This window comes from Sylvia atricapilla, chromosome 19 (assembly GCF_009819655.1).
Source record: "Sylvia atricapilla isolate bSylAtr1 chromosome 19, bSylAtr1.pri, whole genome shotgun sequence".
Lineage (NCBI taxonomy): Eukaryota > Metazoa > Chordata > Aves > Passeriformes > Sylviidae > Sylvia > Sylvia atricapilla.
Window position 1 is genome coordinate 8,837,506 of NC_089158.1, and position 13,118 is coordinate 8,850,623.

At 49.8% G+C, this 13,118-nt stretch overlaps 1 protein-coding gene across 1 annotated transcript in view; it reads right to left on the minus strand.

Moving 5' to 3' along the window:
- GPSM1 (G protein signaling modulator 1) overlaps positions 1-6,582 on the minus strand; it is a 64,062-nt gene extending 57,480 nt beyond the window's left edge. The window contains exon 1 of the mRNA XM_066332888.1: positions 6,466-6,582. Within this exon, the coding sequence (XP_066188985.1) occupies positions 6,466-6,524 (59 nt within the window). The 5' untranslated portion in view covers positions 6,525-6,582. The remainder of the gene's footprint in view (positions 1-6,465) is intronic.
- Between the last annotated feature and the right edge of the window lie 6,536 nt (positions 6,583-13,118).

Consider the following 13,118-nt stretch of genomic DNA (forward strand, 5'->3'; position numbering starts at 1 on the left):
GGGAATAGATTTTTAAGCTATTTACTCCTAGCTTGAAGGTACTGAACAGCCAGCAGCACTGCTTTCCAAATCATTAGTTCAGGGGTTTGTTGCTGCTCCAAGTGTCCAGGGCCTTGCAGAAGGTCTTCTTGTCCCTTCACTGAAATAAGGAACATCAATGAGGTGCTTCAGCAGATGCTTGTCCCCCCTTTTCCAGGCTTCAGTGGGACAGGAATCCCTCAGGCACCTCCAGGGCCAGGCCATCACACTGCTTTGGGCTTGGCTGCCCACTTTGAAGGCTCTCAGTCAGTCCCATGCCTCAGATTCAGTTCTAAAAAGAGCCTCTCTGCCCCTCTCCTGAAGGGAACAGAGGTCATGGCTGTTGTCCTTAACCAGCCCTGATAATTTTATCTCAGGAGAAGTGAGTTAAGTCACTTAAGTACAGAGCTGTGCTGCAAATTGCTCATTTAATATTGCCCTTGAAACTGCACTGTAATGATAATTTTTCACTTCCTTCCCTAGGCAGTTGCATAACATCGCTGGGCATTGTTTAGAGAGCTCCAAAGCTGAGGCAGCCGTGTCCCTTTCACCTTCTCCTCACCAAGCACTGGCAGGGATGTTGATTTTCTGGTTGTGGGGGGATTTTTGGCTTTTTTTTTTCTCCCCCTACTCTATCAGCTTATTACATTAAACAACAGATGGATGTGACTCTGAATGCAAATAGCCTTCCAACAATATTATTCCTACTTTCTTCAGCTTTCAGTGGGGAAAAAATAAATCCCATTTATACCAGTTAAATCTAAGCCAATTAGAAAGTCAGATCTGTCAAATAACATTTAATTAAAAGTATCTTTAGGGAGGGAGCAGCTCGGTCAATGAAAAGCTTTCCCACTGACAATATAAATAGCCCAGGCCCAGAATTCCACAGCCCCACTTTGTGGTTGGGATACTCAGACCAGGAGGAATTTGGGTTTCATGGCTTTGGTTGGCAAAGGATTTTATAAGAGGAAAGCGGAATTCTGGAAGCTGGGCTGGCTGATCAAAGGGACACAGAGAGCAGGACTAGGATGGGACGGATGAGACACAGCACCAGATACACCTGAGAGCAGTCTGGAGATAAAATTGCTCTTCAAGCAGAACAGCATCAAGAGTTAAGTAAAACCCATCTCCTCACTTTCAGAAACTTGCTGCTTGTGGCTTCTTGCAGTGTGAGACCTGAGAGAGTTCAAACCTGTTCTTCAAGCAAGTTTGGACATCATCTCGAGTGCCAAAAACATGAGACAGCAAGAAATCAACATACCACAAACAAAAATACAGTTTGTGTTCTCCAGTAACAGAAAGTCTGATCTGCTGGAGAGGGAAAACAGGAACGTGAGAGCTGGGGAGATGAGGCTGGAGACAGAGCAGCATCTGCTCTGTGGAGAGATCAAACTAAAGAAAGTGACTGCCAGCCCATTAAAAAATCCCCTCTGCCTCCTGCAGATGCTCCCTCCAAGCCTGAGGCCTGGATCAGTGAGGAGAGAAGTTGATTCCCCAAATTTTTATCAGCATTCTAAATTTTAAGCCTTTCTGCTTCTGGCTATGACTTTGCTCGTCCTCAAGGCAGCACCAAAGCAAGGCTTTCCCCTGTGGTTTATGTAATATATCAGGAAAAACTCCAGTGTCTGGGACACTGAGCTGGAGGAGGGGAATGCCAAGGGAGCTGTGCAGCCTGTTCCTGCCCCCAGTCACCAGCGTGGTCATGGTCCAGCTGCATTTGGCTCAAGAGAGGAAGAGCCAAAAAGGATTTTAGAAATCACTCTCCTATAACAAATCCATTTCTCAGCTTTCATAACACATTTTCATCCTCTGGTGTAACAGGCACTGCGTCCCCTAACTTTGAAAATAAGGGGCAGCAGGTCCCTAATTGGCCACATCCTCCAGGAAAACAGAAATTAATCACACACAGGATTTTCCTGTGGCATAAGCAGCTCATGCTGTGGTATCAGCCAGAGCTCTGACAGGACCTGGGGCCAGAACAGGACCCACCACTCCTGGAGTGAACAAAATTGCTGACCTGGTCACCAAACACAAATCTGCTTACAGGAACTCTTCCCAGTGTTCCTCCTCTCCTGCTGGCCATGAGCTCCTGGGGACGCTTTTCTAGGAGAGAAGCATCCAGATGCAACAGGTAGCAAAAAGCTCAGTAGCTGGGCATAGTCACAGTTGCTTCCAGACCCAGCTCTGATGTGATTATTAACATTTATCTCACAGAAACTGTCTTTTAGGGGTGTCCTCAGGCCACAGTGAAGTCACAAACTGATCTGACTTCATTCAGTTGACTCAGAAGCAAATTTCAAATAACCACAAACACGTGGCCAAGGCACAACGTTCTCTTCCTTGTCTGCTCAAGGCACAAACATCCCGTACAAGGCTCAGGATTTGGGGATGCAGCATTCCAAGGGACTGCCCTCCCCCCAGGAGAGGCACAACCAGCAGAACCTGAATCAGTGAAGTGCAAGTCAGCACAGGGAGAAGGCAGAGCATCACCTCAGCTCCATTTCCATGTGCACGGAGCCAAATTAACGCCCTGAGGACAAGAAGTGTTTGGATGGCAGCAGCATCTACAGGGTGGAGGCAAAGCAGGATCACTCTGTGCCAGGCACAAAGCACAGCCCTGTCCCAGGGCAGACCAGAGGGAGCAGGGACAGAGCTGCTCTCCCCACATCCCACCAGCTGAAACACAGAAGAACCAAAAAAGATGCCCAAAATCCTGGGGAAAGCACCGAGTCCCAGGTCTGCCCAGAAGGATCCCTCTCCCTGCTGAGGTGGACACTCAATGTCCTGCTTGGCTCCACTTCGGGATGGCCACATGACTCACCAGTGCTGAAAGTACAAGTGAGAGATTCAAAACATCCCAAGACAGATGTCACCAAAGCCAACACTGCCTGCTAAGCTATCATATAATTTTTGCTCAGGCCAGCTATTATGCAGCAAAGCTATTTTAGAAATGTTTGTCCTGTTCTACACATCCTTCTGCCTGGTGGAGACTGCCAACAGAAGAAAAATCAGAATCTTACAGAAACCTCTGGACCAGCGTTCAGAAATGTAATAAGCAATTTCAAGTTTAATCCATGGAGTAAACAGTGACCAAATGGTCATTCCCAGCTTTCTGGTAAAGCACCTGAGTCCTTTCCCAATCCCACAGAGGAAGCTGATTGCATTTTTCTAAACCCAGCACTGCTGCTGGTGCTAATTTTCACCTCAGGGAGATACAATTAAATACCACCTCTTGGAAAGAAAATAGCTGCTAGCCTTATATAAGTCTAGATTCAAAAGTTGGGCGAGTTTACTCTACAAGAACTAGGGAAAATACCAAAGTATTTCATGGTAGTATTACCCTCGGGTACCCACAAAACAAACAGGAACCATTCCAGACAGAGCTTCATCCCAATAGCAGATTTTCTCCCCAATTTGCTCTGCAAACTCCAGTTTATTCTGCCTCAACCACCAGGCTGAGTTGTGCCCTCTCTCACTGCCTTTCATGTTTGATGGCCAGCAATTCCCCCATCCCAGTTTTCCCATCAGAAGAGGAGGAAGGAGCCTCCTCTCTCAGAGCTCTGCGGTGCTCAGAGCACTCTCTAATTGCCCGATGCACATTCAGGTCAGGTCCTCGCCCTGGTGACACTAATGAGTGAGATGGGGACTGTTTGTGACACAATCAAGGGAAGTTTGTAAACATCACAAAAGCCTGCAGTGCTTTGGAAAACAGAGACTGCAGGAGAACAGAGAGCAAGGGAAGGGAAAGGGAGGAGCAAGGTGTGCTTTTATCTGAGTTCTCAGGCCACACTAATGCATTTCTGGACTGATTGCAGCATTATCTAATGTTCTTTCTGTGTGGGATCAACAACATCTCCACAGTGTCAGTGCAGTACAGTGAGAGTTTCCCCAGGACATTTCCATGTCTCCCTCTCACACCCAGAAATCTCCAGAGCGGCCTTTTAGAAGCAAGGAGCCAAATCCAGGGGAACTCTCTGGACAATCATGGACTTGCCTCCAGCATGGACTTGTCCATCTCCACAGTCCAGGGGAATCATTTGATGGATTTGGTGCTTCCTACCTCTCCAAAATCAGCCAGCCAGTCCAAAAAGACAAGCCAGAGCACCTGCAGCAGTGGAGAAGAGCAGGACACCTGCTGCCAGCAGATATTTCACAATTCTACCCAAAAATTTCTCTATTCTGCTCAACAAGTCCTCAGAGGTTACACACGGCTGAATTAATGCACTTGAATTAATACCAGCCCAAAAGCCCATGGAAGGTAAAGCAATAACTCAGGCTCACACAGAACTTGTCCAGCTCAAACCTGAGGAGCACAATCACAGAACTGCACAATTCCAACAGCAGTGACCCAACACCAGGAGCTGACCCCACAGACACACCAGCCCTGCAGATTCACAACCTCCAAAGCCCTGGACTTCCAACAAGTCCTCCCTGAAACTTCACAATTCTGTGAAAAGCATCAGAAAGGCGAGCACATGCACACACACAGAGCTGCACAGATCACCCTGGTTTGTGGTGTGTGACTGCTGCAGCAGAAGTTTTAACCCCAGTCTCTGTAAATAGAGATGTTTGGCCCAGTCAGCACCCAGATTATTTGCTGCCAGCACAACAGAGCACATGCCTTTGTTTAGGAGGGGTTGAATTTAGGGAACCACTAAAGGATGTAATAAAATGAATAAACACTTTCATTTTTGGCATGTTTCTCCCCACACAGCCCCGTTTCCTAGAAGGAAAATACCTCCCCCAGCTCCCCAGATCAGGGATGTGGCACTCCCTGCCTGCACAGGTACCTCCTGCAGTCCTTACACCTCAGTGAAAGCTCCCAGGCAAAAAGAAAACCTCACATATTAACATTTTAGTTCCAGTTACTGTGGCTTTGCCACCCCATCACCTGAGGTTCCACCCATCACACCAGGCAGAGGCACTGAATTCACCCGCCTTTCTATGCTGCAATGAAAGTGAAGGAAGAAACTAAGTTACCACTTATCTCACATAGCAGTGAGGACAGAGGCTCCACCAGTACCCGCTTTCAAGGCCTAAAAGGCACAGAAGGGACTTTTACAACACTCATGTCCTGCCAGAGCTACCCAGATAAGCCACAGGAAAATGCTTCTCATTTCTCTCCAGCAGCAGCTGGGAGCAGTGCTCATGTGCAGGCACACTTTTGTGGTAAGCAGCCTCCTGCTAAAACTTCCTCTGCAAAAGTGACCAAAAGCTAGTCCCCAAAAAGCTGCCACGAAAAACAAAGAGAAAGAAAGAAGAAGCCCGAGTCTGGTTAAAATCCAGCAGGTTTCTCCCCAGCTCTAGCTCCCCCGGAGTAATGACATTAACTCTGCTGCCTCCTTTTTCCCTGGAGTTGCTCTACAATACAACACGACCAAAAAACACCTGCTGCCCTCCCTAATGAACCAATGCTCATTAAAGCAGACAACCCACTAGCTGCTGTGCTAATTACTGCAGAGCATGCAAAGAGAATTGAAGAGAAGCTACTGTATCCCAGACACTTCAAGCAGTCTTGGGCTTTTTTAGCCCTCTAGTCCAGCCACTGCATCGCCTCCACTTGCTAGAGGAGAGATAAAACACAACGATGGTGAACAGCATGAACCACGCTGTAAGGCCTCAGAGTCACTCATTTAGTCTTCTTTCGGTTTAGTCTTTTCCAGTTTTGATCGAAACGAAGAGAATGGGCATCGCCATGAACGCCAAACAACCTGGAGCTATTTTTTTTTTTTTTTCATTCCTCCTAGCCCTGCGTGATTTTCTGTAGCGCCCAGTTTTAAAGCTGAGACTCGAAGTCTCTGCAGTGCGATCAGGAGCCTCCCATGCCGAGCCCAGCCCCGAGGAGCTCTGAGCATCACCCTCCTGCAGCAGAGGAGCCGCTCGCTCCAGCCCAGCTCCAAGAATCCCACCGGAGCATCGCCAGCACCCACCGCCCACGGGCGGGAGCGAGGGAGCGCCGCGTCCTTCCCGGCTCCTCTCACTCCTCTCTCGGGCTGGATCCCCACCCGTGCAACAGCTCCGGGCTCCCCGGTTCTCCGCCGCGCTGCCGGGGCTGTCCCCGGGGCCGGCTGTCCCCAAGGCTGGGTGTCCCCAAGGAGCCGGGCTGTCCCCGGGGCCAGGTGTCCCCAAGGAGCCGGGCTGTCCCTAAAAGGAGCCGGGCTGTCCCCAAGGAGCCGGGCTGTCCCCAAGGAGCCGGGCTGTCCCCCAAGGAGCCGGGCTGTCCCCCAAGGAGCCGGGCTGTCCCCCAAGGAGCCGGCTGTCCCCAAGGAGCCGGCTGTCCCCCAAGGAGCCGGGCTGTCCCCCAAGGAGCCGGGCTGTCCCCCAAGGAGCCGGGCTGTCCCCCAAGGAGCCGGGCTGTCCCCCAAGGAGCCGGGCTGTCCCCAAGGAGCCGGCTGTCCCCGGGCTCGCTGCTGGCCGCAGCTCCGGGGCCGGGCTGGCCCCGCTCACCTGCAGTAGAAGCGCCGTGCGGCCGAGCCGGGGCTGTCCCCGCCGGGAGGACTCGCCATGGCCCCGCGGCGGGGAGCGGGCAGCGGAGTATGGCAGCGCCGGGAAGTGATGCACCGAGCAAAGAAACTCGCGGGTAAGGCCCCTCCTCTCCGGCTGATGTCACCCGGCCTTGCCTCCCTCTCTCCCCGCCCGGCACGGCGGGTCCCGCCGCGGGACGGGCAGAGCAGCCCCGGGGACGGCATCCCTTGGGGCGGCTGAGCACCCGTGTCCCCTCAGGGACATCCCCACGGTGACATCCCCTCGGGGACAGCGCAGGTAATGCCTCACCGGTTACCTGGGACACGCGGAGAGGCACCACACCTGCACGTTATCGCCCAGCGAGAGCGGAGCAGCATCGCTGATTTCTGCCCGGGTGGAGCTGGTGAAAGACATAACGAGTGTCGGGTTTGGCTTGGTCAAAAGCCCTTTTGTCTTGGAAAGTGTTTGCACCTGGAGGCGGCCAGGACGAGCAGCTGGCAGCAGGCAGGACCTGGCAGGGTTGTATTTGTTGTGCTGGGTCAGCAGGGCTGTGCCACAGCCAGAGCAAAGTCTGGCCGCTCTCTTTGATAGAGAGGAATCCCCCAGGAAAAGGGGTTTTCCCTCCAGCCCACAGCAGCTTCTTTCGGTTAACTCTGTCCTGTTGAAAACTTGAGGCCTCAAATATTTTTTCCACAGCTAGAGAAGGATGCAGTTTATTTTCAAGCACTGCATTCAGCTCCCTCTGTTCTCCAAAGCTGGAGATGCTCCTGGAAAAGTTAGGGAGTTGGTCACTCAGCAGAAACCTGGCCGAAAGTTAAGGCCACTTACCCAGCAACAGCAAATTAAACGTCATTAACATCACAGGCCCGCCCCTAAACGAGCAGAGTTCTGAACTGTGGCTTTCCCTGGGTTCCAGCAGCTTGCTCAGCACACACAGAACGCTGTGGTTGGTGAGAATCCAGAGCCATGCCTATTTACTGCCTCTTCCACCCTGGGGACCTGCTCAAAACCCCTCTCAGGAGTAAACCCAGATCCTGCTCAGAAAAGAACATCATCAATAACACCCCACTAGCAAACCACAAAAGCCTGTTTCTCAAGAGTTAATTGATTGGGCTTTTAAATTCAAAACAAAACCCCATAAACAAACCTGAGTGTGCGTCTCAGCTTAGGAATAGTCTCAATTCTGTGGATAAAGCACAGCAGAGAAAGCTGAAATAATCCTGCTGAGAGCTGTCTCCTCACCCACAGAGGTGTGGTGATGTTCTGGGTGCCTTATTATGCAAAAAAAAAAGGAGTATGTAGCCACAGAACCCCCACTGGAAGGACCAGGCTGGAACCCTGTGCCTCACACCAACCAGTTTTACCCAGGTTTGTGGTTTCACGGACAGCAGCAAACATCCTGGTGCAAAGCAGGTTTTCACAAGCCATGGAAACGTGGGACTGCTCAGCCCCAAGTGATTCTGGCACTTCAGAGGGGGTGTTTGTCCATGCCTCCCCCTCTTCCAGACAAGGACACGAATGCAAAAGATGAAACCCAGCCTGTGCTGCTGCTGCAGCCCTTCCTCAGCCCCAGGCACTGAGGATGCCGAGCTGAGCTGGGCCCCAGCACTGGGCTGGCATTTAGCAAGTGTGGGAAGACAGAGGAATTGGCCTTCAGAGAAACAATGCTGGAAAGGAGAGCAGGGGAAAGGAGGGAGGAGGCCAGCTTCCAGTTTGGGCTCCAGCCAGATCCATGGTGTTCCACAGAGCTCTGGGTAGATGGGTCACCCCCACGTTAATGGCCCAGGAATGGCTCGGTCAGATTCCAGAGCCTGGGGTGTGCAGGAGGTCAGCCTGAGATGAGCATAATGGTCCCCTCTGGCCTTCAAACTCATGAATTTGCAATGGATAATTTATCATCTGACAAACTCAGCTTCTCTTTCTTCTTGTACAAGTGGCAAATAGGTCACAATAGATTTGAATTCATTAGATGAAATAATTCGATTACTTCGCTGTGGGTTGGGTTTGGTTAACCCTACGTGGTCATGCCAAGAAGCTCCCTGCAAGGACTTGGACCTCAGCCACAACTCAGATCTATTGCTCAGCTGCAATGGAACAGGGAAATCGTAAGAGCACAGAGAGAAAGAAATCCCAGCAGTTCAGAAATGCCACCAATTCCTCTGGTGAACTGTGTGCACGTTGTGCCATGTGTTGGGAAGGTCCTGGAGCAATTAGAGAGGCTCCAGATGAATGTGACAAGTGTGACCTACCAGAGAAAGGTATGAGAATTGATTTGTTCCGTGCAGATAAGATCAAGAAGCGGAGCTGGAATCTTTAGACGTTGAAAGGGCTGCTGCAGGATGGAAAAAAAGGAGGAGTGGATCCTAAAGAACAGGGCTGGGTACAACACAGCCGGGCCAGAATCCAGCAAAGGCAACGCAGGGTTCATTTTCCTTTGACCTTACTCACCCCTGCACCTCCAGCATCTTTTCTTTCTGCAATCTTAAAGCTCAAAATCTCGCTCCTCCCAGCTCCTGAGTGTCTCTAGCCCTTCACTTACAAACAGGCAGAATCACAGCTCTAAGCAATAGGATTGCAGGATCCTCTATGACTTCTTGGGCAATTTTTAACATTTCTCTTTTAAATTAGTACCCAAAGGCATCACACCACAAGATGAAAGACCTCTAAGTATTGTCATATTTCCTTCCACTTGGAAGAGACAGCCTTGAGAGCAGGAAGGCACAGAAAGCTCGAGGGAAGACAGCGAGACAGAAGTCAACAGTAAATTTTGCCAATCATTTAAGAATTACCAGGACATAGAAACATCCCTCGGCTGCCTCCATGTCTTCATCATCCAGACACACCAGAGCCAGGCACTCCCTCCAGAACACAAAGATTTATCTTAATTAGCACGGCAGCTCTCCTGCAGCTCGTGGAATGGATTGCTGGGGGCCTCTGCTGGGGTTTGTGTGCAAAAAGAGCTCTGCAATTCAGGCTCCGAAACCGACAGACCCCAGCTGAAATCACTACAGGACTGGCACTGTAATTGTCTTCTCTTTCTAGCAACATCTGTGATTAATCACCAGACTTTTTGCACTGTCCCTTTTTTTTTTTTTTTTTTTTTTTTCAAGCTGGCACGTTCCAAAAGCACCTTGCTATTGTCCTGCATTCCATTTTCTAAATCTCTCTAAACACAGCCTGCACGGAAGTTCTTGGTTTAAACCAGCCTAAAAAAAAGAACCACACAGTAAAACTGAAGAAACCTTGTCGTGACTTACATCAGTTTCACAGCTGCCAATTTACATGGGGATAAACTTATCTGGGAGGAAGTTCGCACCTTTTTGAAAACAATATCCTCCAGTGGATGTAGCTTCTTTTGTGTGCAGGAGATGAGAGCTCACAGGGGGTGTTTTTCAGCTTGGATCCAGCTCTGTCCCAGGCACACAGACCTGGAAGGGAGGGGATCATGTGCAGCCTTGGCCAGGGATGCTTTCCTGTTGTCACCACTGTTGGTGCTGCCTCATGCCAGTTTCTAAAGCGGAGATAACAAAATAACCTTTACCCATCCCTCCTGGGGAAGGAAGGATGGCTGGAGATCTCTGAAGTGTCACTGAGCTGTGAGCACAGGAGTTGGAATGAACCTGACAGCAGTGTGAGGATGGGTAAGAGAGGAATTGGCTTTGTGAAAGAAAAAGGGAATAATAAAAATGCCCCTGGAGGGTCTGAGGGCTGCTGTGCGGATCGGGGCCGCACACGGCCTGTCTGAACCGGGAACATTTGCCTTGGCTTTGGGGTTTTCATAAAGCATAATTACACGAGTTGCAACAACATCCTCCTCAGAACAGCCCAGAGCCACGCAGGAAGGTGGGGAGGGAGCAGGGATGGGTTTCAGCAGGAGTGCTCAGCTATTCCTTTAGTTAAAACAACAAATTAAGAACAAGGTTCGATGTCTGCGCTTGGGGAGCAGAGCCCTCCATGCTGCTGAAAGATTGAACAGGTCTAAATAAAACTGCTGTGCCACACAGCTGGTTTTTTTTCAGGACCTGGAAAGAAATTACAGTTTTCAAGGGCTTTTATAATCCTTCCTTCCACTGAGCCTGGTCCTAAGGCAACAAAACTCCTCTGATCAGAGGGAAGGACTCAGTGAGGAACCATTATTTCATCTCCAAAGCAGAAACACAAAAGGTTATTACAATCTGCAGATAACCTGTAATAGAGACTCACAGCCAGGAATATTATTCATACCTGAAATAAAGAGGATCATCTGAGAGTGAAGAGTTGTTTTGCTGACTGTGATTGTCTCTTTTAAAAACCTCTTGGAGCACAGACATTCAGGAAAAGCTCTGAGTAACGAGCTCCTCTGAATAATTCAGCTGTGTGCAGGCACTCCTGAACCAGCCACAACTGCTGAGCACAGAGAGGCTCAGGAGAGCTCGGCTGCCAAGTTTGGGGGTGGGTGAGATTCCTGTTGGGCTGCACAGCTGGATGCAAACCCTTCCCAGGTGCTGGGCAAGGGACACAGCCAGTGGGCTCTTACCTTTCTTTCCCCACCCTCTTGCTCACCTCTCTCGGCTGGCACAGCGCTGAAAACACACATCACGACCTCAACGATTCTCCCAAATTCCATCCCCTCGTGGGTGCACCTGAGGATCTGGCCTTTGCTTTGTGCATATTTATACATCCTGTGTCTCTGATGTCCCTGAATTTCCTTTTCATTAATGCTCCTCTGGGCCTCAGAGGAGGCAAACAAAGCGACAGAGCTCATCCGCTTCCTTCAGCCTTCAAGCTTGACTGAAAATGCTTCATTAAATAAATAGCAAGAGATCCTTAAAATGCCCTTGCTCCCTCCCAACCTCGTGGAGAGTTTGATGAGCTGGAGCCCTGTGGGCTGGCACTGGCCTGCTGGGGAGCTGGGGAGTTTTTAGGCAAGGCCAGAGGGGGCTGTCCTGATGCCTTTGTGCTGATGTCATGTATCCCTTGTACCCACGACCCGGGCAGCTCTTCTTCCCCTGAAATCCTGCTCTGTTCCTCAGAGCAGAATGACTCTACAGAGTGCCTGGGAAGGCTTTGGGACTCAGCAAGTTTCAAGCACAGGAGCTGATGCTGTGGCATAGCTCTGTGTCGTGTCAGCCTCCTCTGTGCCCAGCATTTCTTTTCTGAGTGCAGTTTCCTCAGGGGCACTGGAGCAGCTTGGCCCTGGCACTCAGTGATGTTTGCAGCAAGCTGGACATGCTCGAGGAACATTTCTGCTTCTTTCTCATCCCTTGGTAAAATTCCCATCCATTCTTGCTGCCTGGCAGCAGCTCTTCTGTTCCTGCAGCAGAATTCAACAGCCTGGTGGTGCCTGTTCCAAGAGAGCTTCAACCAAGACCCCAGTGGGGAAGTGGGAGGCTCTTTTGGGGCTCATCAGAAATATGCTGGATTTTTCTGCCCTCAGAAGCCTTGATGGCAGTACCAGGAAGCTTTTCCTGGAAGCACCTTATCAAAGCTCTATTGCTCAGACAAATATCCCAGAGCTCAGTCATGATCAGCTTCTATTTACAATGTTGGCAGTGGATTTGTTTAACCAACTTCAATTTCCAAGAGTCAACAGACGAAACCCCAATTTCTTCTGCTGGAAGTCTGGGAAAACCTCCTATTGGCATCGACTGAAATAAAGAGTAATCTTGTGTTAAGAATTGAAAGCCCAGAGGGGGAAATAAACATTTTCACCTTTGAAGGGGGCTTTACTTCCTTTTAAGTCGTAACTGCTGGTACTGACATTAATTACAAGCATGTTTGGGTTTGTTTTTAAACACACTGTCAATATTTGCGGTGTAATTGCATTATTTAGTCAAGCTTCTGCAAGTGCTTTCCAAACACTCGGGGTGGAACTTGTTTCTATGTAACTCCTGACAATTCTGTGAATCAGAAGCAGGAGGAGCAGAAGTTTCTGCTGAAGTGACTCTGTCACCAGCCACAAGGTGACCGAGGCTCCTGCAGCTCCAGTCTCCAGACCAGCACGTGCTGACAGGAAGCACATTCTGCTTATCACCAAAACTGCATCAAACCACAGGCTCAGGTCTGAACTCATCGAACTAATCAGCAATGAAAGGCAGTGCAAAATCACCACCATTTACAGCTCTGCTCAGTTTCCATACATTTTCCTACATTTTTTGCACTTGAGGGTAAGACTAAGCATTCCAGTCGAATACTGGGACAATATTTTAACACCATTAAGCAGCTTTTCGTAAAATTCTCAGTTTAGGACTGGTAACTGGCAGACATCATTAATGTTGATTTTTGAGCGAGTAACAGAACACAAGGAAAGTTTCAAAAGCCCCAAAAATTCCTTCCCTGTGAGGGTGAGGAGACCCTGGCACAGGGTGCCCAGAGAAGCTGTGGCTGCCCCTGGATCCCTGGAAGTGTCCAAGGCCCGGCTGGACAGGGCTTGGAGCAACCTGGGATAGAGGAAGGTGTTCCTGGATCAGCTTTAAGGTCCCTTCCAGACCAAACCCATCTGTGATTCTGTGATTTTATTAAATATCTTAGAATGAAAGTAAGTGGGATTACCCAAGTACCTCATTAATCCAATACTGATGCAATGCTAATATGGGATGCAGCCAAAAGGGCTGAGGAATGTCAACCCCTTGCTCCAGGAAACTGTTCGTCAAAGA